The following is a 23962-nucleotide window of genomic DNA, read 5'->3' on the forward strand; positions in this document are numbered from 1 at the left end:
CCGCCTCAGGCAGCACCGCCCCTGCGCCGCCACTAGGGACTACAAGTCCCAGCAGGCAGAGCGCGGTATGTATTAAGGACATGCACGCGATGTCCGGTGAGCCTGCTGGGATATGTAGTGTATCAAACCCTCCCCAGCCTCTTCCCAAAGCGGGCGGGGAGAAGAGCGGTAAATATCGCGGTACTTGGGCTAAGCTCTCGCGAGAGGCGCCAGGTTGCCGGTGCGCGTGTGGTAGTGCTGGGTACGGCGGGTTGAGGGTCGCGTTGGCGTCGCGCTGCGCTCTCCTCCTTCTTCTCCGTCCTCTTCTGTGCTCTGTCCTCCGCTCCACGCCCCTCCGGCTCTCACGGAGCTGTGTCGGAGGGGGAGGGTCAGGCCAAGGGGCAGTTCGGGGAGGTTTTGCGCCCCCCTGAGCGCCATTTTGCTCGCCCCGTTCGCACCCCCAGTCTTGGCCCCGCACACTGAGGGCTGAGCCGCTGCCTCCCCACCGCGTCCCCCCCGGCAGCCGGAGCAGAGATGGGGAAGGCGGCGAAACGGAAGAGGAAGGTGTCAGTGCCCTCCACAGCAAAGGGCCCCGTGAAGTCGGCGATGGCCGTGGTCAAGAGCAACCCCTTTGAGGTGAAAGTCAACAGGCAGAAGTTTGACATCCTGGGGAGGAAGACCAAAAATGATGTGGGGCTGCCTGGTGTCTCACGGTCCAAGGCCATCAAGAAGGTAAGAAAACATCCAGAGCAGGGAGGAAGGATGGCATCAGTGGATGTGGGGAGATGATAAGGCTGGAGCCCTCTCCGGTGAAATAAGCGACGCCCTCTGTTGCACACAGGAGGAGTGGCCGGTCACCTCAGTGCTCCGGTGGTGATGGAGAGCTCGGAATGGCTCCGGCCAGTGCAACCCACAGGGCTCAGGAGCACAGGTGTTCCTTATTGCCTGTGTGGGAATGGTTCTCTTCTTAGGTTACCCCGGTCTAGAATACAATGGCACGTGTTGTCGGCGAGTAAGCACTGGACCAGAGTTAGCGTTCGTGACACTGGTCGGTTCTGGTGACCACAGGACATTAAGCTTCTTGATAATGTTGTAACGTTGGTATAATAGTGAAAAATTGAAAGGGCACTGAGGTCGGGATGCAGTGAGAAATGTGTAGCTACAAAGAAACTGCTGTTGATCTGGAAAACAAATGCAGGTGATTTTTTTGCACACTGGTTAAATAGTCGTGTTGTAGAAGTATGTTGGGATGTAATGATCTGTCCCCTGCGTCATAAGAACGACCATACAACTTAAGAAGAGTAATTTTTTTATCTTCAACCCTTGTACCATTTTCAAAATGCCTCTTTTTCTTTCTCTACTGCCATCAGTAGCTACCTGGCCAAAATCTGTGATAAGGGAGAGCCTGTCATACTATACATCTGGGATTCCAGCAAACTACATTGTTCTTGGGTGAAATGCTGGACTTTTTAGTGGTCTGTCGCTTCAGACGAACCAGCAAAGAAGTTAAAACCTCTGTAGATTAAGTTAAAGCTGAAGAAGTGTAATTTGAAAGTATGTCCCTGAGATTCTCTGTGGCACATTACATATGTGCTGTTGTTGAACAGAATTTAAAGCTCTTACTGGAAGGGCAAGTGCAGCAAAGCACTTGCAAAGAGATAGGCTTTTTTTGCTTTCTTTAATATGTTAGTTTACTAAGCTTCAGACATACCAGAATTCTTCAGTGGAAATGCATGGCTTTTGTTTGTGATAAAATAAAGGTGAGATACAGTGTAGCATTTTATCTTCACATGGAGCTTATAAGAGAACTTAATGAACCTGAACGTTGTTGTATGAGCTTCCCATCTTTTTTGCACGTTAATTTTGCCTTCTCTTTCATTGCATTCTGGTAAATTATTATTTATGATAGGATGGCAATATAAAGATTATTATGTTGACAGGATACCATGGAGCCTTTTTTACCTCGACTTTGAAAGCAGCTACTCTCTGTTCTTCTAATTTTATCTCCTTTTGTCTTTTTCCTTCTAGCGCAATCAAACATTACTGAAAGAGTATAAAGAAAGAGAAAAGACAAATGTGTTTAAAGATAAACGTTTTGGTGAATATAACACCAAGATAACTCCCGAGGAAAAGATGATCAGACGATTTGCTTTGGAAAGACAGGTAAATGATTTTAAAAAAACCAAAAAAAACCAAACAAAACAAAGCCAAACAGAAAACCGTGACACACGCTTGAATTTTTAAGTTGAAAGTGCCCCCTTAATTGGAGGGTTTTGCAGGGTAGTGCTTTGGTTTTGATTTTATATGTTTGGAACTTATGGAAAAGGAATTTTTTTGTAGAAATAGAAATTTTTTCGTTGAACAGTTTTGGTTTTGTAAGACAACTTTTTGCAGCAGAGATTTCTTTGAGCACTGACATGCAAGGAAGCTAGTTACAAGGCGATTCATTGATTACTTGGTTTTCTTTGAATGCTTTGATTTAGGATCTAAATTAGGAAAAGGCAGTCACCATCAACTATATTCAGTAGCTGGGTAGAAGAACTCTGTAACTTGCTGTCATTCTGTACTGTGAATTCAATGTGCAGTACTATCCTTTCTGCCTCAACATACTCAATCTCCAGAATTGAGTAGTGCAATTTTTATAGGTTGAAGTCTGTTTCATTAGGCCTGAAATGCAGTAATTAAAAATTGCTGTTACTGATACATAGATAAAACTTAAGCTTCCCTAGGTTTCCTGAGTTAGTCCACTTGTACATTAGTATAAGAGACTCACTTAACATTTAATGTATTTGAATAAAAATACTGGTCTGGCAGTGCTCTTATTCCAGTGTTGAGTTCCAGCAAAACACTGGAATGAGAATCTCCTCAGCTAGGACTAAAACTAAGGGCTGTGTTGATTTGTTGCTTGGGAACTAAAGATCTTTTGATATTTCATTGGTTTGTTTTACTGTTCTTAGCAAAATTATGGAAAGAAGAATATCTATAATCTTAATGAAGATGAGGAATTGACTCACTATGGCCAATCTTTGGCAGAAATTGAAAAACTAAATGATATTGTTGACAGTGACAGTGACCCAGAAGAAGGAGGAACACTGTCAGGTAAGAAGTGTCAGCCGGTGTCCCACTGCTGGTTTTATTACTGGTAAATGTGTACATCATTTGGTCAGTACTGCTCTCAGTGAGAAAGAATATCATGTATCTGGTTAGAATGTTTAAACCAGATTGGATTGCGTCTTAGCCACACACAGACCAGCTCTCTGGATTTTAGCAGGGTTTAAGTTGGATGTACTACTGGCATGCTTCTTTACTCTGTGAGCTTTTCAGCATAAACATGTACCTGGATTTTGAGCCCTTTGGCCAGAATCTGAAGTGTGAGTTTTCTGATTGCTTTCTTGGAAAAAAACGTGTTCCTATCTCATACCAAGTATTTGTCAGTGTAAATTATGTGTCTAACATAATCTCTTTTGGTATTCCATTCCCATAGAGATGGGAATAATGCAGGATTGGTTCAATAGTTAAAATTGCTCCCATTCTCAAAGAGTAGGGAGATACTGTCCCAGCAGCAGCACTCTTGCAGTCATGTGTGGATTTGAAAGATTCACATTCTACTTTTTTTTCCTAGCTGAATTAACTGCGGCTCACTTTGGAGGGGGTGGAGGCCTCCTTCGTAAAAAAGTATCAAGTGAGCAGCAAGAGGAAGAAGAGGAAAAACCTAAGTCTAGGAAAGAACTCATAGAAGAGATGATAGCCAAATCTAAACAAGAAAAGGTGAGTTTTTAGCCATGAAGTATAAGTGAGTGTGACTAAGAAGCTGTCACCATTCCTGTATTTGTAGAATAGAACAATACTGGCATAGAAAACAAAGGAGGAAGCTGTGTAAGAGAAGAGTACAAGCTCCTTGAATAAAGTCTATTTTGTAGGCATTTTAGATATAATTTGTATATCTGCCATTCTTTTGTATCCCCAAATCTCCCCTTCTGTTCACAACTAATTTCTTTTCTGTATGCAACCCTTGTACCATTCAGCATAGCTCTATACTGCTTCTTCCACAAAGAACGTTTAGAGCTTCAAAATGTTAAATATTTGAAATTATTCATTTGTTCGACAGCATTTTGCATTTATGTTGTAAATGCTATGTCCATCTGAACATAACTGCTACGTTTGTTTTTGTTTTATTTTTCTAGCAAGAGAGGCAGACTCGGCGAGAAAGTGCCTTAGAACTGACAGAAAAACTTGACAAAGACTGGAAGGAAATCCAAACCCTTATTGCCCGCAAAAGCCCAAAGTCAGAGAGAAAGGACAAAGACATAGAAAAACCCAAGGTAAGGTTTTGACTAGACTAATTTCCTTGGTTCTAGTAACTTATAGTTTTGACTTGTAGTGGCTGAAGTATAAGGCCAAGTTCATCACTTCATAAAACAGAATGTTACTATTTACATTGAAGGAGTGCTACAATTTTAGGACAGTCCGAATAGTTGGAGGAATATAGGGTTTTGTGCAATTTCGCTGATTTGAATTAGTTATTGCTTTTCTTTAGTTATCAAGTGAGAGGAAGGTTGCAGGCTGAACAACACTCTTGCCTACGGCTTATTTGTAGGACAAATACATTTTTTTTTAAGAATTAAAATAGTTGGGAACACTGACTTATTTTGAGTGCCTTTGGAGTGTTCATTGGATAAAACAACTTGTACTTAACAACAGACATTTCCTTGTTGAAATTGGGTTCTGCCCCTTTCAAAGACAGAATGAAAATAACTTACTTTTTAATAGATATCTTAAGGTCTCATGCTTTTTTTATCATTTGTATTCTGTACTTTAAATATAAGCATAGCTATTGTATTGAGCTTTTTTCTTTTTCTTCTGGAAAAGTGTATTATCTTGCAGAATATTGTGAATTTCCATTTATTGTTTTGCAGTAGAAGTTTTTATAACATCAGTTAATTAGTTCAGTCTTGCATTAAAACTGATCTCAAAGTACAACAGAAAATACCGGACCAAGAGTTCATATTTTGTTGTATTGATTTTTGGGTTTAAGTTGTTTCATGGCATGCTGAGGCTCATTGAATATCAGCATCCCTTTTTATTTTCTTTAAGCTAGACTTCTGTGTAATGGAACTAGCAAAGGCTTATCTCATGTGACAGTGTAAATTGAAATGTAAATTATAAAGCTATTAATTTATTAATTCTAGCTGTGTTTTGTTAATAAACAATATTTTAAAGTTTAATGAATAAGTAAGCCAGTTATTATTTAAGATACTCTTTTTAAGTTTTTCGGTTGTGAGTAACTTAAGTAAGGAAGGGGGAAATTCCAGAAGAATTTCTCTTCAACTATTCTTACCATTCCTTGTCTTAATTCTGAGTTGAGTGTTCTCACAGCTTGTTTTGGAAGCAGTCTTTTATCTTAACAGTCTGATTTCGTAGCTGTTAGTCTGGCAGAGGGATGGCTGCAAAACAGAATAATGAAACTTAAGATAATAAACAATTGCATAAATATTTCTTTAGCCTGATGAATACGATATGATTGTTCGAGAACTTGGATTTGAGATGAAAGCAAAACCTTCAGAAAGGCTGAAGACAGAAGAAGAATTGGCCAAAGAAGAGCAGGCGCGACTCCAGAAGCTCGAGGTATACCATTTATGGCTGTAATTGTTTGGGGCCTGTCTTTTGGGAGTGACTGCTTATATTCATTGCTTGACCTTACATTTTAAGTGGCTGTACTAAACTGCAATTCGTCAGAGGGTGAATTCAGGAAATCTTCTGTTTGTGTTTGTAATCTGATATTAAAACAACAACAGCAAAAAAACTATAGGCCTAGTATGTGCCTGTGGAGTTTTATGAAATGAGTCAATCTTCCTTCAGTAAAAATGTGATGTTACTTTGATTTGACTTTAAACGTTTTAAATTATTCAGAGTTGAGAGTTGCTTCTAAGTTAGTGGAGTATCATGTTGCACAGCAGTTGAATTAATACACTGGGCAAGTCTTTTATTGTTTTCTTCTGATGTTGCAAGAGCCTTCCAGTTGTAGCATGTATATAGCTTTGCTTTGCAGAGGAATAGATTGTCTTGGGTAATGTTGCATGCTACTTCTGTTACATGGAGCTCTGAGTCTTATGGGAAGATTGAATAATTCAGTAAATGTTTCACTTTTTTTTTTTTTTTCCATTTTTGTTTTGGTATTCTAGGAACACATTTAAGACTGTAGGGAATTCAGTACCTTGAGATTACATCAGAGCAGCTCAGTATCTAATAGCAGAACAGAGAGAGATCTTTTCTTTTCTGCTCTTACCATCTTGTTTGATGCTCAGTCTATATCCCAAAAATCTGTTGTGTTCACTACAAGCTTGTTACACACACAGGAAACAGATAAGCACTGCAGAATCCTGAAACATTTTAGAAGCTTTTATTTTCTAGTAATGATGTCCCATAAGCAAAAGAGATTAAATTTTAAAATAAGAGAACACAATGCTTCTGGTTAACTGAATTTTCAAGCCTTTTAAATAAGCTAATCCAATTGACTGTGTGCTCTTATCAGATTGTACTCCCTACAAAAAATAAGGTATTGTCAGCTTTTGCCCATAATTTCTCAAGTTGCTGGTTTTTTTTCTTTTCAGCAACTTTATGAGTAATCCAAATTAACTGGTTTTTTCTTGGGTTTTCCTAGCTGTAGCATTTGAGAGATCTTCCATTTTGGTGTCACCTGATGGCTCTAGATATCTCTTATCTGTGTGTGGTATTTCTTGTGAAACAGGCAGATCGATTACGTCGAATGCGTGGAATAGATGAACAGGCAAATAAAAAGAGACCCAGCCACATGTCAGCTGATGATCTAGCTGATGGCTTTATCCTGGATAAAGATGACAGACGTTTATTGTCTTACAAGGTAAGGTTTAAAATTTCTGAATTTTCAGAGGTCTGTAAAGATTAGGAAAAACAGTTGGCAGGTGAACTCTGTGGAGACATTTAGTCCAACCTCCTGCTCAGAGCAGGGTATACTATGAAATCACGAGTGTTTTCAGAAGCAGTCTGTTGTTGGAAAGTCTCCTAGAATGGAGGCTGCTCAGAGAGATGAGCACTGACTGCCCTTACTGTGAAGAGGTTTTTTAATATCCAGGCTGAATTAAGCCCAGGTCTGCCTCTCCTCACAGAGCAGGTGCCCTAGACCCCAGTAGTCTTGGTGGCTTTCTGCTGAGCTTGCTGCAGTTTATCAATACTTTTATTGTATTTGAAGGCCCAAAACTGAATGCTGTGTTATATGTGGTCTTACATGTGTCAAGTAAGTAGCTGTTTCCATCAATCTACTGGCTGTATTCCTGCTATTAGAATAGCCTTCTCTGCCACTGGCCTACTGGGTTGAAGAGGAGGCTCTTTAGCCCTTCTGTTTGTTTTTTTTTTAATTTTCACTGTATTTGATATAGCCTCCACCAAATTTCAGTCTAAAGATGAGTAGATTTCTGAAAGAACCCTTCCCCTCTGAAATAGCTTTGATTAAGGTGTCAGAGCCACATAACCTTAAAGCTGATGTTATGAGTCACCCTGACTGTGATGCACGTGTGTACTGATTCTCTCCTCTCATACACAAGTAACAAGGGAGCTGCTGTCCTCCTTGAAGGGGAGAATACCAATTGTGAATGTGAATTTAAACTGATGATTAATAAAATCAGGATGGGATCAAATATTTATCTGATATGCTATTTTAACACACAGAAGGAATATATTTTTTAACCAAGAGTGTTTCTGTAAGTGATGTTGAAATTTTCATATCATCTGCTAGTTTTTCTTCTGTGTGGTTTCTTTTAGTCCTCATATACTATCTTTTCTTCTTCCAGTTTCTTACAGCCCCTTGAAAATACCCTGCTTTTTTATATCTACATGTATGTTCTCTCCCTAATATCCCTTCTTGACTGGCACTGCTGGCCTTCACTGCCTGATCAGGGTTGCAAGGCTCAAATTCTCTTCATGCATATTTAAGACAGCTTTGCATGGTGATTGTGGTGAGGTACTATCAGTGTTTTAACTGGCTTGTTTTCTCATGGACAGGATGGAAAAATTAATATTGAAAATGAGGAGGAGAAAGAAGAGGAGGAAGGAGAGGAAGAAGATAATGAGAATGGAGAAGAAAGTCAGGAAGAATCTGCAAGTGAAGATGAGGAGGATGATGCTGCAGATAGCCACTGTGATCTTGAATCTGATCTTGAGAGTGAAGAAGAAGCTGCAGGGAATAAAGAAGAGAAAAACCACGAAGGAAGTGAAAATGAATCACCGAATGTGGAGAAATTAGATCCAAAGAGAGAAGCTGCCAAATCAGAGCTTCCCTATACATTTGCTGGTAAGCAAAGGATGGATCCAGAGATCACTTGTTGTCAGGGGGTTTCTTTCTCTGCCCTTTAGGTCTTACATTCATTAATGAAGTTTTGCTTCACAGTTATCTCCTACTGTGCGAAGAGTAGCCAGTAACTGCTGTTCTCAGTGAGCAGCCCTAGTCATGCTTGGAGCAGTAGAAACCAGATCTGTTTCACCCCAGAGCAGTTTCTGCCCCTCTGAGCAGCATCAGAATTGGAAGACAAGTACAGGGGAGTAAAATAAAAATACCTGTGCTCCTTTCTGAAGGCAACCAGCATATCCAATCCAAAGTGATACTGTTTTACCTAAGAGAAGCCAGAACAGTATTCTGTGATCTATACTTACAGTTTCTCTGGTGTTTGGACTGATATTAGTATCAGAAGAAGCTTGGAGAAGGCAGGATTCTGAAGTTTAATCCCTGTGATATAACATTGCATTATTATAGAGACACTCAGAGTTTGACTGGTCTCGGATCCATGCCTAGCACGAAGGAGGAGACATGTTTCAAATAGTACACACAACATTCATTCATATTAAGCACATAATTTATCTAACTATTGTCCTAGTGTAGATTTCTCTAACAAAAGTGTCTGTTGCAAGATTAAACAACCTTTCAAACAACTTCCTTAAGTGCTTGTGTTTTTCCACCAAAAGAAGATGACTTATTACACGAAGCCTTTTAAATTGCATTCAGGATTTGCTTGATCCAGAAAGCAATTATTTTCAAAAAAACACAGCTAGTTAGAATGTCTTCTGGCATGTGGACTTTTGTAAAAAACTAAATATGTGCCAGGGTTGTTGATTTTTTTGGGGGGGGGAGGGGGACTAATAATTTTCTATTAGTGGCCATATGGTTACTTTTCTAATGTTCTTCATACAAAAGCTAATTGGTTGTGAATTAAACACAGACCTAAGTGTATTATGGTAAATTTTTGGTTGAATGTGTGTTTAGGTTTAATTCTGCTTTGTGTTAACACAGTTGTGCTGCTCAGCATAGGTGGTAAATAGAGGATGACTTGAGTTTTAAGCATTGAAAAACATATTCTTTTCTGATTTGTGTTCATAGATATGGTGCTACATATATGCTGATAGATATAAGTGTTTAAAAGGGAATTATTTAAAACCTCTATGGTTTCTTTCTTTTCTGAACAATAGCATTTTCAGATTGGAAATTTGTTGCACAAACACTAGAATTAAAGATGTAAAGTTTGAGATTTTTTCCTGGTCAATTTTTTTTTTTTTCTAGTTCCTGAGTCCTATGAGACATTTAAGTCTTTATTGGCTGGAAGAACAATAGAACAACAGCTTATTATATTGGAGAGAGTTCAGAAATGCAATCATCCAAGCCTTGCAGTCGGAAACAAAGCGAAGTTGGAAGTATGTTTTGTTTTATTTTTAAAGTAACTCTTAATTCCAGAGTAAGTTTTAATAAGTATTCAGGGAGCAGTATAAATATACATGCTTCTGTGTTGTGAATAACAGTAGAATTAACATGCTAATCTTAATTTTCTAAGTCTGTATCGCTGTTTAAGAATATGTACAATGAAGAAAAACCTAATAATTTTGACATATTATGCTTCTTGCAGAAATTGTTTGGCTTCCTTTTGGAATATATTGGAGAGTTAGCAACTCTAGATTTACCAGAACTCAGAACAATTGACAAACTGGTCCTGTAAGTATTAAATCTTATGGACTTTTGCTCCTTCAGGATTTAAAAAGAAAAGCTACCTAGAGTAAAGCATTTAGCTTGTTGTTCTTTTCAAATATTCTGTAGAACTTGTTGGCAGCTGGTGACTCAGGCTTTATAATGTTTTAACTTTGTTTCATGTGTTACTTGATCTATTAATTGTACCAAGAGATTTTCAAAACCTCAGAATGTATTTTTTGATCTGCAAAATGCTTTTTGTGGGTAGTGGACAAGTAATACCATATACACATGAAACTTCTGTGTAGGAAGTTGTTTAGCCTGCTGATAAAGGATTTTAAACTTTGCAATGACCCTGTGCAGTTTCTGTTGTAATCTCTGTTTTTTACATGGGTTTTAGTTCTTTGAATTCACTCAGGGAGCTGGATGAAAATGGAATTAAGTGTTATAGTGAGCTCATGCGGAAGTTCCAACTAAACACTTTGCAGGAAGTTGTCAGTTTGGCATTGTTGTCTTCGAATACCTGACAGGCGCTTAGGCTGTGAGAAGAGAGCCAGGTTGGTCTCAGAGATACACAGCAAAGGACAAGAGTCAGTGGGCAAGGGCTGCAGCAAGGGAAATTGTAATCAGTTTTAAAGAAAAAAACCTTCTCCGAAAAGGTACTGAACATTAAAATGAGCTTCCCAGAGAAGCTGTGAAGATACACAGAACTCAACAAAGCTATGAGCAACCTGATCCAGCTGAAGTTAGCCATGCTTTGAGCAAGGGGTTGCATCAGATGATCTCCAAAGGTCTGTTCCAAACAAAATTAGTCTGTGATTCCTGTCTTGACTTTGCAGGATAGACAGCTTTCTTTTAAGGAGTTATTTTTACATAGTTTTCAGCATATATTTTTTTGTTTCATGCTGAAGTCAGTTAAGGTTTTAAAAATGTGTTATGTGCAGCATTAGCATTCATTGTTCTGTTGAATTCATCAGGAAGAGCTCTGACCCATTGATACTGTCACACATGGTTTGTACCAAAGGGTAAATATGTTTTAGTTGTCTTTTAGTACTGGGATTTATTAATATCACTACAGACATATTTCACTGAAAATGCTGAAGACCAAACAGATACAGGCTCCAGACTGCATATGCCTGTAGGCACTAACCATAGGCCAGGAGCTGATCTAGCTTGTGTTTGTGGTTTTTTTCTTGTTTGCAGTAATAATTTTGCTAACCATGTTGCTGCCTTACATGTTGTTTAATATTGCCTAAGAGTGTTTAGAAGAGTGAGCTGTCTAGTACAAGCCAGCATACTTCAGTGCAGTAATATCTAAAGTTAGGAGATTCAGAAGGATACGTCATACCAAAGCAAATTTTTTCGAAGTGTATTTAAAATTTTTTAATTATTTTTTATTTGAGATTTAGAAACCTACAACTCAAGGATTCTCACAAGGCCTAATGAAAAATACATGTCTCTGTAAACTAAGGTATTACAATAATAATTTATATTCTAAAAAAGAAACATTTGTTGCAGGCAGTTTTTTATTGTTACAATGTAGATGGAACACAAGAAATCTTCCTATGAGTGTTTAAAAATAATTTTTTTTATTAACATCAGTGGTGTAACTTGATTATGACTTAAATTTTTTGTTAATAGGCCATTGTACAATCTTTGCCAGATGTTTCCTGAGGCAGCCAGTGACAGTATCAAGTTTATCCTTCGAGACGCTGCACATGATCTGGAAGAAGTAATTGAAGTCAAAGGCCGAGCAACATTTCCAGGTTTAGACACGGTAACAAATGCATACTGCTGGGATAATCTCTTTGCATTAGTACAGAATGGTGATAAGTGCAAGATGACATTATGTAGTGAATTATTAGCATCTATGACTTTTCTAGGTTTTTCAGTATTTTAAATTGCCTTTCTGGAGATAAGTTGTAACAAAAACCCCCACAACAACAAAAAAACCCTACTCCTAAGAAACAAACAAACAATACAAACACACATTCTTCAGAATAGAAGTGTGTCTGTGGAATTAATAAGGGGAAAAGATATTAAAATTGCACCTCAAGTTTTCACAGCAGAACACTGTTTTCCTGATGAAATTTAAAGAGGTTGTTTTAGGAAGAAGTGATGTTATCAGTGGTGTTGTGATTTCTCTAATTGTGTTAAGTGCAAATGTTTTTAAAAAGTGCTCCACAGAAGTGCAGTATCTCTGCAACATCTCTTAGGTTAAAAAAACAAGATAAAAAACCAAACAATGAACCAAGAAAATACTATTACAGATATAAAAATGTATCATTTCTGAGTACTTTACATGTGACAATGGCCGAATTAGTGACTTGGAAAAATTTTTTCTTTCCTTCTTGTATTAATAGTATCCCATGTTCACTGGCCATGCTAAATGTGAACAGATTGCTTTTACAGTGCCTAGGTAAATGTCTGTTAGGGAATTCAAGAATGGAGCATATGGGAAATGAGTATTTTTTAATTGTAGTGAAGTTTCAAAGACAAACAATAAATCTAATTCAGAGGTAGTTACTTGTTTTCTGTCAGCTTGATGAATTGCTGCTGCCTCATGGAATAATTAGACTATTGAAAGAAAATAGACTGAAGGATTTGTTTGGAAGGCTTGGAAGATATACTGAGCTCTTTTGAAGAGTCTATTCAGGATGTTCTGGATTTTGCAGAAAATGTATTGTAGAGAGCTTTTAACTTCTATATTTAAATTGTTACTGTCACTCTTATAACACCAGTCACACTTTTGGCTCTCATTCCCTTCACTGAACTTTTCCAGGTTGCAGGCCATCATTATCTTTTAGAGTGGAATTACATCATTTTGTATGCTCAAAGCACTTGTTTGATGAATATTCCATAGATCAGTTGTCTTGGTTGGCTTTCCATAGACTTACTGTTACCTTAGCCTAAAATTCGGAGCCTTTAGTAACCAAAACACTTCAGGAGAGTATTTATTCATGATAGAACCTTTATAGAGAGGAACAGCTCTGAAGCAATAAAACTTTACTTCCATCTGCTTTACTGTGGAAATATCCACGTAAATAATTTTCATAATTACCTTGCAACGGATGTTTAACTTCCATATGGTCTTGACAGGTCACTTGTAGCTCTCTCAAGTCCCCTTCAGTAAAAGGGTACCTAATGACTGCTTAGTTCTTTTGGCTGCAAAAGCTCTTTGCAGAAAACTGAAAAGTTCTTTTTGGCTGTTCGTTGGTGTGTGCCAGTGCTGGAGGATTCTGGTCACTTCATTGTCTGTGTTGAGGTGTCACAGGTGTTGAAAGGTGTCACAGGTCCTGTGTGGCCACCTGCTCCTGTCCTTGTGGTGTGAGAGTATGTGATTGTGGTGAGCTGAAGGGGGTGAGGTGTTCTCATGGAGTAAATGGGGTGGGTTGGGAGGCATAGTTCCTTCTTAGTTGTTCTTTCAGCTGCCTCACTCACCATGTTACCTATAATGGATATCCCATAATGGATATTCTCTTTTCTCATCTAACTTAAACAGTTGTTTCAATAAATAAGTCATGTATCATATCAGATTTCTCAAAATTATGTATATTGTAGTATTTTTGACTACTGTGTGGCAGTTATTCATTTGAAAGTTACATATGTATAAAGTCAAGATTCTGGGAATAATGTCTTAACTGTATTTTGCCTTATTCTCTTTTATATGCAATCAGCTTATTTATTTGAAAATTATATCTCTGCTGTTTCCAACTTCTGACTTCTGGCACCCAGTTGTAACACCTGCTTTTATGCACATGAGTCAGCTACTTACTAAGGTATGTCTGTGATGTTGTACCTCAGTATATAACTTCACTTTCTTATCTCTTCCTAGGACTCCAAATATGTGTGTTAACATTAATGTATATGGTGGAAATGTAGTTGAAAAGGCAGCTTTGTGTTTGGCATAGCCGCAGATAGTAATTGGAAGAAAGGGTGCAGAGGAAAACACCCTTGCAGGGTATAGTCCAACTCACAAAATTGTATCTCCTCAATTTTTCATGTTGTCACACAAGAATTCCTTCTGTGGTAAATTACATGGGACTAACAGAACAGACTGAAGACAATCTGAAGTCATTTGTTAGTGGTTTCTTTTCCATATAAGCATTTCTTCATACTTGAGAGGTTATTTACTTAAAAATTGGCAGTATGTTTTCCTTGAAAATGTACCTAATGCATTGAGCTAAAATATGTCCTTATTTTTCTATTCTAATCTGTTTATATGTTTCAAAAGTCTTGAGCTAATTGTTCTATTGCTGCCAAGTTGCTCTGAGCTTTCTATTTCACTGGTTCATTTCTGAAGAATTTATTGTTTGTGGTTTAGCACCTTCTAGTGGCTAAATGAGCTCTGATAAACTTGTTACTCAGTTCTGCAGATACTCTTGAGTGAGGACCAGGAAAGCCAGTGTGGTTCTCATCAATGATCAAAGGGTGTAATTTTATAGGCTTCAAATGCTTTCAGTGTAGTTAATAATTCATCTTTTTGGGAGATTCTGTATTTGTGATGTATAGGTGTTTAATTAGGAATATTTTGTTCTTTTTATTTCTTTTAGTGTCGCATTACAACACTGCAAGATGTTATTAAAGGGTTATTTATATGCTGTTTGTTCCTGGAATATGTATCTCTCTCCAGAAGATTTGTACCAGAACTCATCAATTTCCTTCTTGGAGTACTTCACATCTCTCTACCCAAAAAACAGGCCCAGGGTGAGTTTGTTTAGAGTAAATGAGTATTTAGTTTAAAGTCAGTTTTAGTATTGGGGTTTATCTTTTAATTTTTTAAAATACAAATATTTCACACTGATTTCATTGTTTTTGAACAAAAGGCCAAAATCATCTGGTAGTTTAGCCAAACACAACCTTGATTCTTGGGCGTCTTGTTACAAACTAGATCCTCTAGTGTTGTTGGCAGGAAGGAAAGGACTGAAGTTATTAAAGGAAATGAAGTCATGTTGGCTTCAATGCAGTATTTTTGCAATATCATCATTCTAAACAGACTGTGTGATTGGACTGTGTTCTGAAATTCAGAGTTCCTAATGGATTCCTGGTGAGTACCCTGTAACTTCACGGTGAGGCAGCAGCTCATGCTGCAGATACCCTTCAGCTAACAGCCATGTCACCAAGCTAAATGAGACATAAATCACAGAGTCAGTATTTTTCCTTTTTATTTGACATGGTTTTGTAGTAGTGTAATAGAGGGCAGCTATCCCCACAAGCAGGATTAATAACATAACTGTGTAAACTTAACAATTTCCACAGACAAGAGGGATAATAAAATTACCTTTCAGTGTAATCTATGTTTATGGATTTTTTTTTTTATTTGCAATTTTTTTAAATTTTCCAGTCTCTCTTCAATTCTTTTTCTTTTATTAGTTTTTGTCTTTAAAGTTATTCTAGTTCTGGGGCTTTTTTTTTTAACCAGTTCAGTGACAATAATTTTCTTTTGAGGAGTTTTGTCAGAGGATAGTAACTAATTCATGTGTTAATATCTCTGTCTGAGCACAACGTGCAGGAAGAGACTCTGCAGGCAGGATATTACCAAGTGAAAAATTCAATTATTTGATAAACTCACAAGATATCTGGGATTTAATGAACTACAGACTGTGTATTAGTGTGCTCATCACTCTTGATAAGACCCTTAAGAGTCTGTTTTTTAAATAGTCATCAGTCTGGTGAGGAAGGTTTAGCTTCTGTCAGTATTCCAGTACATCTTCAGTAGGCAGCTCCCTTCCTTTCTCTTGAGGACTTTTTTGCCTTTCCGTGCTGGTGGTGTTTCTTTTTTTTTCTTTTGAATTTTTGAGCCACCCCTGCTCCCTTTTCTCAACAAACCTATCACTGCAGTTTCACCTTTATTATCTGGCATGGCTGTACCCTACAGACCTTTCCCCAGCTGCTTCTCACAGCTTAGCAGCTTCCTCTGAAGCGTGAGCCAAGGTTACACAGCTGGGCTGCATCAGAGCTTGGCCCTGGATTCTCAGAACGCCAACAGCTGAACTCTTAGAAGGAGGTGGGAAGAGGTTATAGAGTGGGTGGGTTACGTAGTACTTAAAATATTTTCTCCTTTGTGTACTCTCTTGGAATATTTGATCTACAGAGGGGTTTGGTACAGTTAAAATACAGGACTCTGCAAAATTACATAAGAAACTTGAAATATATTTAGTAATAAATAATGATCAATTGTTACTTTTAAAAAAATATTTCTTCGTATTTCTGTTAATGATTTTGCACTAGTTAAATTTTCATGGTGTTGGTTTCTGTTAGCAGTGAGGAAAAGCTCAATAAAAGATACCTTAGAGGCACAGTCTTCTCTTTGAGAACTTTCCAGACAATATTGATGTTTTGAAGTTCCCAAGGTATCCAGTTGTGTTTTTAAATATGCGTGGTGGAAGTATGGCTCGTAATTGTGGTGGTTAAGCTATCAACACAGAATACCTTAAAATGGGCAGACATGCAGACATGCTCTCTGGAATGTTAATGCACCATAACACCAAAAAAATTCTTGGGTTTCAAGTTTAACAGTGAGTAGAGTCAGCAAATAAACTTTTAATGTTTCAGTTTTATGATCCTGATCCATAAATTTCTCACATAAGAAACTGTATATGGAATACAGTTTCATAAAAGACTGAAATACAGTCTGATTTAGAGTAAAAACTATTACCTTACAAAAGAAAAGCTGTAGGTGGAGGGAGTGGGAAGGAGTCTTCATGGTTGATAGGTTTAGCTAATGGAATTGTTAATGAGATCTGCTATCCTCTCACAAGTAAATCAGATAATAAAACTCACATATCTTAGTTCCTGATCTTGCATAAGTCTCTGTGTGTCATAATCTCTTACAACTTTGGATCCCAAACCTTAAAAGCCTTTATTTAAATACACTGTCTTCTGGCCTGTCTGTGAAGAGCCACAAACAGGCTCTAGAGCATGTAAATAATCTGAACTTAGAGTTTGAAAAAGTTTTGAAATAAATTCCACTGCAAGCTTACAGGACATAAGGAAAACAAAGAGGGGGAAAAAGCCCCCAATGTCCAGCACAGAGAATGCAAATTATTTTGTCCCTTAGCCATGAAATTCCTCAGATACTTCTTTCATGTTGCTGTATAAGTAGTTTCACAGATCAGCTTGTGATCAGAAGCATAGGGATTCTTTAGTGTTTTCCATATGCCCTGCTGCAGTATATATTCTGCATTCCATGCTCTTCCTCTTTTAAAATCCCTTAACTGAAGTGGGAGAAGACTTTACAGTGTGTCTGAGGGCCCCTGCTGTGAGCTCACAGGAGAGGCTCCGTGGCTGCAGCTGTGGGCTCTCCCTGCTCCAGCTCACTGTGCTTCATGACCACCTTCTGGTCAAAGCCGTCTGCTTGTGACTCCACGGGAAAGTCCTGTGCCTGCCCTGTCCTCTTAAGCATATCCAGTGCTCCATCCTGGAGCAAAACTGCAGTTTAAAACTGCAGTGCATCCTTTTTCCCACAGGGCAAACATGTACCTAACATGTCCTGACTTTCCCCATCCACAGAATGAATCAAAGAAGCATGGAGTGGTTTGAGTTGGAAGAGACCTCAAAGACCATCTAATTCTAACCCCCCTGCCATGGGCAGGGACAGCTTCCACTAGACCAAGTTGCTCAAAGCCTCATCCAACCTGGTCTTGAACACTTTCAGGGCTGAGGCATCTGCAGCTGCTCTGGGTAGCCTGTTCCAATGTCTCACCACTCTCACAGTGAAGAGTTTCTTCTTTTTATCTACTGTAAATCTACCCTCTGTCAGTTTAAAACTGTTACCCCTCATCTTATCACTATGCTTCCTGGTGAAGAGTTCCTCCCCATCTTTCCTGTAGGTCTCATTTAAATACTGGAAGGCTGCTGTAAGGTCTCTCCAGGGCCTTCTCTTCTCTAGGCTGAACAACCGTGGCTCCCTCAGCCTGTCCTCGTATGGGAAGTGCTCCAGCTCTCTGGTCATCTTCATGGCCCTCCTTTGGATGCTCTTAAGCCAGGTCTCTGTCCTTCTGCTGGGGGCCCCAGAGCTGAACACGTTCCTTCAAGTGGGATCTCATGATAGTGAAATAGAGGAGAAGAATCCCCTCCCTTGACCTGCTGCCCACATTGCTTTTGTCACAGCCCAGGATGCGTTGCCTTTCTGGGCTGCAAGGGCACACTGTCAGCTCAGAATTCAGTTTTTCATCCACCAATACCCCGAGTCCTCTGCAAAGCTGCTCTCAATCCACTCATATTGCCCAGTCTGTATCCGTGTGTGGGATTGCCCCAACTCGGATGCAGGACCTCACAGCTTGTCTTACTGAACTTCACGAGGTTCACATGGTCCCACCTCTGAAGCCTGTCAAGGTCCCTCTGGATGACACCCTGTTCCTCTAGAGTATCCATGTCACCACTCACTTTGGTGTGTCATCTGCAAGCTTGCTGAGGGTGCACTCTCACTGTCTGTGTCCCCAGCCAAGATGTTCAGTAACACTGGTCCCAGGACAGACCCCCTGGCAGACCCTACTCATAACTGATCTTCACCCAGACATTAAACGGTTGGCCGCAATTCTGAGTATGACCATGCAGAAAATTGCTTATCTCCTGAGCTATACACCTGTCAAATCCATGCCTCTCCAGTTTAGATACCAGGATGTTGTGCAGGACAGTGTTAAATGCTTTGTACAAATCCAGGTAGGTGACATCAGTTGCTCTTTCCTTATCCACTGACACGGTAATCCTGTCATAGAAGGCTACTAAACCTTTCAGGCACAATTTGCCCTTAATGAAGCTGTGTTGACTGTCACCAAGCATCTCTGTGTTTTGCATGTGTTTTGTCATGGTTTCCAGGAGGATCTGCTCCATGATATTGCTGGGCACAGAGGTGAGGCTGATCAGCCTGTAGTTCCCTGGATCTCTCGTCTTTCCCTTTTTTAAAAATGGGGGTTGTTTTTTCTTTTTCCAGTCACTGGGAACTTCAGCAGTCTGCTACAACTTTAAAAATACAAAAGTGATTTAGGAGCTTTATCTTGCCAGTTCCCTCAGGACCTTCAGATCCCTAAGGGCCCATGGACTTGAGCACATTCGGGTTCCTTAGTCTCAAGCCTGACCTTCTACAGTGGGCAGTACTTGGTTTTCCCAGTCCCTGCATTTGGATTCTGTGACTTGGGCAGTGTGACTACAGTACTGACCTGTGTCCCCATGCTCCAGTGTTTCCTCCTGTTTTAGAAAACTTTGATACTGATAGAAGTGTTTTTTAAGGTAGTATGGTAAAAAATGTAAAATGAGTTGATGGTTTTTCTTCAGAAAGAATGCATAGAATTGATCTTGTTTAATGACTCTTGTTCTTGGTTTTTTAGGTTATACTGTAGTCCATCCATTTACACCAGTGGGGAAAAATTTAGAATTGCTTTTGGTGTGTGATAAGGAGGATCTGGAAAGTTGGGAGAAGCAAAATGTGCCATTGAGTATTGTGACTAGATTAAAGGAAGCCAGCAGAACAGAGGTAAATCATATCAGGTATGTAAAAAGTGTGAACAGAAAAAATACCAAAACATCTGTTGTGTCCTCTCAGTGACAGTGCTCTTTAGAAGTAAAAATAAGAGTAGTGGATGGTTCGGCTGTGTTTTTATGATGCTACTCTGTAGCACAGAACATGTGCTAATCTTTTGCCAGAACATTATGCAGAGCACTTGTTGGAGTGCTCAGACCTTCCATTCCTTTTTGGTACAGCTCTGAACTGATGAGGTTGCTGCAGGGACAGAGGAGGTGCTCAGTACTTCAAACTGTCAAGCTCCTTAGACTCAAATAACTGTATCTATATACAAACACTACATTAGAAAGTGTAACATAAATAGAACAATGAAATTAGGGAAGACCATAATTGAACACATTCACTAATCATGTTCAGTCTCATTTTTCAACTTGCACATGTGTTATGGTATAACTTTATTTCTGGCATAAGTAAGCCTTTTGTTAAGTTCTAAGAGACCTGAAAGCCAAAATTACTAGTTCTTTTCCAACAAAATTTTAGAACTTCAGAACCAGTAGCAGAACACTTTTAGAACCAGTATAAAAACTTCCTATTCCTCATAAGTGGCAAAGACACAATACTGGCTTGTGTTCACTGCATTGGCATAAAGATTCATTGCTGATGGAATTTTTTTGGTATTTGCTTAGGAGAGTGAAATTTTTAGTCTGATTTAACAACTATTTCTAATTGTAACTGGTTCTGCCAAGCAGTCTTAATGGATTCTGCTAACAGACCAAATTTAATTAATTCAGTTCATTTTATTTGAAAATCCACTGCAGTTTTGCAAGTGAAATTGTTAATTTGTTTGTGCATTAACAGGTTATCATGTCTAGCCCTGTGTTTTGACCTTATTAAAAAATGTGCAGCTCTCTATGAGTCCTTGCCATCATTCCATGAAATAATGCATCCTGTCAGAATACTCCTTACACAACATGTGCCAGTGAATGAATATCCTGAAAAAATGCAGGTATGTATTCCTTGGGATTTGAATAACCAATACGTTTATTTTATTAATAAATTCTGTGATCTTCATCTGTGCATAAACAAAAAAACACAAATGTGTAAGCATTAGTGAGATTTTTTTTGAGGGTGAGGCATTTTGATGTTTCTGTAGAAAAAACAAAGAACAGAGAATGTTTAGAAAAGGTATTTTTCCATTGTGTGTTGTTTCTTGCCCATTTAAATGAACACAACAGCACTTGGCTTGTAATAATGTAGCATTCCAGGAGTGACGTAATTTACAAGAAGAGTTATCTGGGCATCCGGTTGCTCTTGTACTTTCATAGTGAATCTATAAAACCTTGGTTAAACAAATAGATGTACCAAACTGGGGAGGTGAAACTGTACAGATAAAATGAACATAAATATACCTGGTCAGTGCCTTACCTAGGACAGTTGCTTATTTTCTAGCAATGAGATTAAAATTTTTAATCTGTCTCTTCTGAATGTAGCAAAACTGTCTTTTCCTCAAAGAAGCATCATGAAATGTCCTTAGAGAACAAAGTTGTAGTATGTAGATAATGCTAAATTGCCTGTGTTTTTTCCCATCCAAATAAAAAAATTCCAATCACTCTTAAAATTACCATGAAAGGAAGAGTGAGTTAAACTGGATTCTTCTTCTGTTAGGTAAAACTACCAGCAAACCTTCCTTATTGTCCATGATACCATTTTAATAGACTTCCAAAAGCTTTTAAGAACTATCCAACTTGGTTTACAGCATGTCAGTGTTAGCAGTGTCCTAACGAGTAGCTGTGACTTAACCCAGGAAAAAAATACATGGGGAGAACATTACAGATGATTCAGTTTATAATAGCTTGTGATTTATGGTGGTTTTGATATGCTTTTACAATTGTAATTGGTTTTGCATTTTCAGGAATGGTATCACAGTGCTGTGAAAGAGCTGGAGAACAAAGTAAAACACTATACCCCATTGATATGTGAGAAAAAGAAGCCAGTGCCATTGAAACAGTATACTCCAAAAATTGTGAAAGTGTAAGTAAAGAACACCGGATGCAAAGGAAAGGTGCATTTAAACCTTAAGATTTTTAGCAAGCTAGAATGGATTTGGAAAGCATGACACAAAACAGAGCTGTTTTTCTGCTAGATTTTGTACATAATTCACAAGGGGCCAGCTAGTTGGGTGGTACGGCGCAAGAGGAAAAAAGGAAAGAGGAATTTTAAGAGCACATATTATCCTGTAGGAAAAATAGCACTGGAGGTCAACTCTTGCCCATATAATAAATTGTAAATTCACAAATTTCAAGATGATTAGATTGTTATTATCCTTTCAGGTGCTTTACTGAATGCTCTGTCAGGCACTCAAGTCAGAAGAACAAATATGAGTAGCTCATATGTATATGAAATATATGAAGGTAAAAAGATGGATAGGAAAAACACTAATTTAGTTTTGCCAATCATAGAACAGTGTTCTGATTCAGGAAATCTGCTTTATATTGGCTGCTGACTTTTTAACCATACTGGTTATCTAGAGGGACACAAAGTGTCGGCTTTATTTATTCTAGTAATTGAAGAGGACAGCTTTGCTCTCTGCCTTACACACTTATCCCCAAGTAACTGATCAGACTTTTTCTGTAAAATGCGTCTACTGAGAAGGTCTGCAAGAATTTAAGATGTACTGGGAGATTCCATCTTTCTCCAGATATATTCCATTCTTCTACTCTAGCTTTTTTTAGCCTGTTCAAAGTGCAGGCTGCATACAGGGAATTGAAATGTGGTCATTGGCTGCTGATGATGTGCAGTTAGAAGGTCTGGTGAGTTTTTTTCCGGTATGTTCATTGGGCAGCTCCTTTTTTCGCAATTTAATTATATGCAGGAATTAAAATACTGAGTTAATTTTTATACAAAACTCTCCTTATAAATATGAAAAAATGGTGGGTTTAAGGTGTTCTGTGTTCACACATGCCTTCTCATTTCAGCTTAGAGTTTGGAAGAAAGCAGGCAGGCAGCAAGAAGGAGCAAGAAAGAAAGCAGTTGATCCAGAGGCATAAACGTGAACTTAAAGGAGCCATTCGTGAGATTCGGAAAGATAACCAATTTCTGGCTAGAATGCAGCTGTCAGAAATCATGGAGAGGTAACGTAGCCTTTGTTTCCGCACCACTTTGGGGCTTGTTCTGCTGTGTGTTCATTTCTTTGCTGTGTGCCAAGACTGCCATTAATGATCAACCACACTAAACTTAAATAAAATGGGACAATTTGAGGAAAACCAAACATTTTCAATAGAGATAATTTAAAGTGTTTTGAACTTTGTGGTTTCATTTCTCTAGTTTAAGAGGATGCAAAATGTTTTTATTTAAACCGTGTGTTGATGAAATTTAAGAATTGTGGGACTTCTTATGAATTAATAATTATTCTCTAAGTATATTTATTTTCCCTAATATAATCTTACTGAAATATTTTATATGTTGATTGTTTTACAGAGATTCAGCCAGAAAAAGAAAAGTGAAAGAGCTTCTTGGTAGCCTTGCTACACAGGAAGGTGAATGGAAAGCAATGAAAAGGAAAAAATGGGAGAGTTAATTGGGACTATCTACAGCAGGAAACCTACTGCCCTATAAAATACCCCAGTCTTATGGCTTTTGAATAGATTTTAATTGCATTTTCTGCATGCATTCCTTTTGAGGAGGCAGCATCATCAGATCTGTTCGAAAAAATGAACCTGCTCATTAGGAAAATCCACAACTTTTCATAAGGAAAATAAAAATAACACTTTTGTATGTGGCATGCTTCTTTTTATTTTAATGAGAATATTTGGTTGAATTATCAGAAGTCTTAGTCTAAAACCTCATCACACACTCCTGACTTGACCTACATACACACACAAACATTGTACAGCAAACCTTTGGTTACATCAGACTGGTGACAGGTCACTAGTGGGGTTCCATTTCAGGGCCTTCAAACACCTCCATCAATGACTTGGACACAGAACTTGAAGCTACACTAAGCAGATTTCGCTGAAGACACTGAATGGGAGGAGCTGCTGACTCCCTCAGAGGCAGAGAGGCCCTGCAGAGAGATCTTGACAAATTCACCAACCGTGTGAAGTTCAATAAGGACAAGTGCTGGATTCTGCACCTGGGATGGGGCAACCCTGGATGTACAGACAGACTGGGGAATGAGAGGCTGGAGAGCAGCACTGTGGAAAGGGACCTGGGAGTCCTGGTTGATGGAAAGTTGAAGATGAGCCTGCAGTGCCCTGGCAGCCAGGAGAGACATCCCCGTCCTGCGGGGCATCAGGCACAGCATCGCCAGCCAGGCAAGGGAGGGATTGTCCTGCTCTGCTCTGCACTGGGGCGGCCTCACCTCAAGAGTAGGATAGAAAGCTACAAGAGAGCATCCAAAGGAGGGCAACGAAGATGGTGAAAGGCCTTGAGGGGAAGCCGTGTGAGGAGTGGCTGATGGCACTTGGTCTGTTCAGCCTGAAGGAGACCAAGGGGAGACCTCAGTGCAGTTATAACTTCCTCATGAGGGAAGGTGG

The 23962-nt window shown here is 38.8% G+C and overlaps 1 protein-coding gene across 2 annotated transcripts; it reads left to right on the top strand.

Moving 5' to 3' along the window:
• Positions 1–152: 152 nt before the first annotated feature.
• Positions 153–23201, top strand: NOP14 (NOP14 nucleolar protein). 2 transcript variants are annotated; one of them, XM_069014561.1, is made up of 19 exons: positions 153–168; positions 444–711; positions 2008–2142; positions 2937–3078; positions 3602–3747; positions 4164–4301; positions 5482–5604; positions 6728–6859; positions 8017–8305; positions 9566–9696; positions 9906–9991; positions 11606–11741; positions 13642–13743; positions 14518–14671; positions 19294–19453; positions 20286–20433; positions 21340–21458; positions 22403–22558; positions 22905–23201. In XM_069014561.1, the coding sequence occupies exons 2-19, from the start codon at positions 514–516 to the stop codon at positions 23002–23004; spliced, it is 2595 nt and encodes an 864-aa protein (XP_068870662.1). In that variant the 5' UTR covers positions 153–168; positions 444–513; the 3' UTR covers positions 23005–23201. The 2 variants fall into 2 exon arrangements, with proteins under 2 accessions (XP_068870662.1, XP_068870661.1); XM_069014560.1 differs by lacking the exon at positions 153–168 and having other exon boundaries at positions 191–711.
• The last annotated feature ends 761 nt before the right edge of the window (positions 23202–23962 follow it).

This window comes from Aphelocoma coerulescens, chromosome 4 (genome assembly GCF_041296385.1).
Source record: "Aphelocoma coerulescens isolate FSJ_1873_10779 chromosome 4, UR_Acoe_1.0, whole genome shotgun sequence".
Lineage (NCBI taxonomy): Eukaryota > Metazoa > Chordata > Aves > Passeriformes > Corvidae > Aphelocoma > Aphelocoma coerulescens.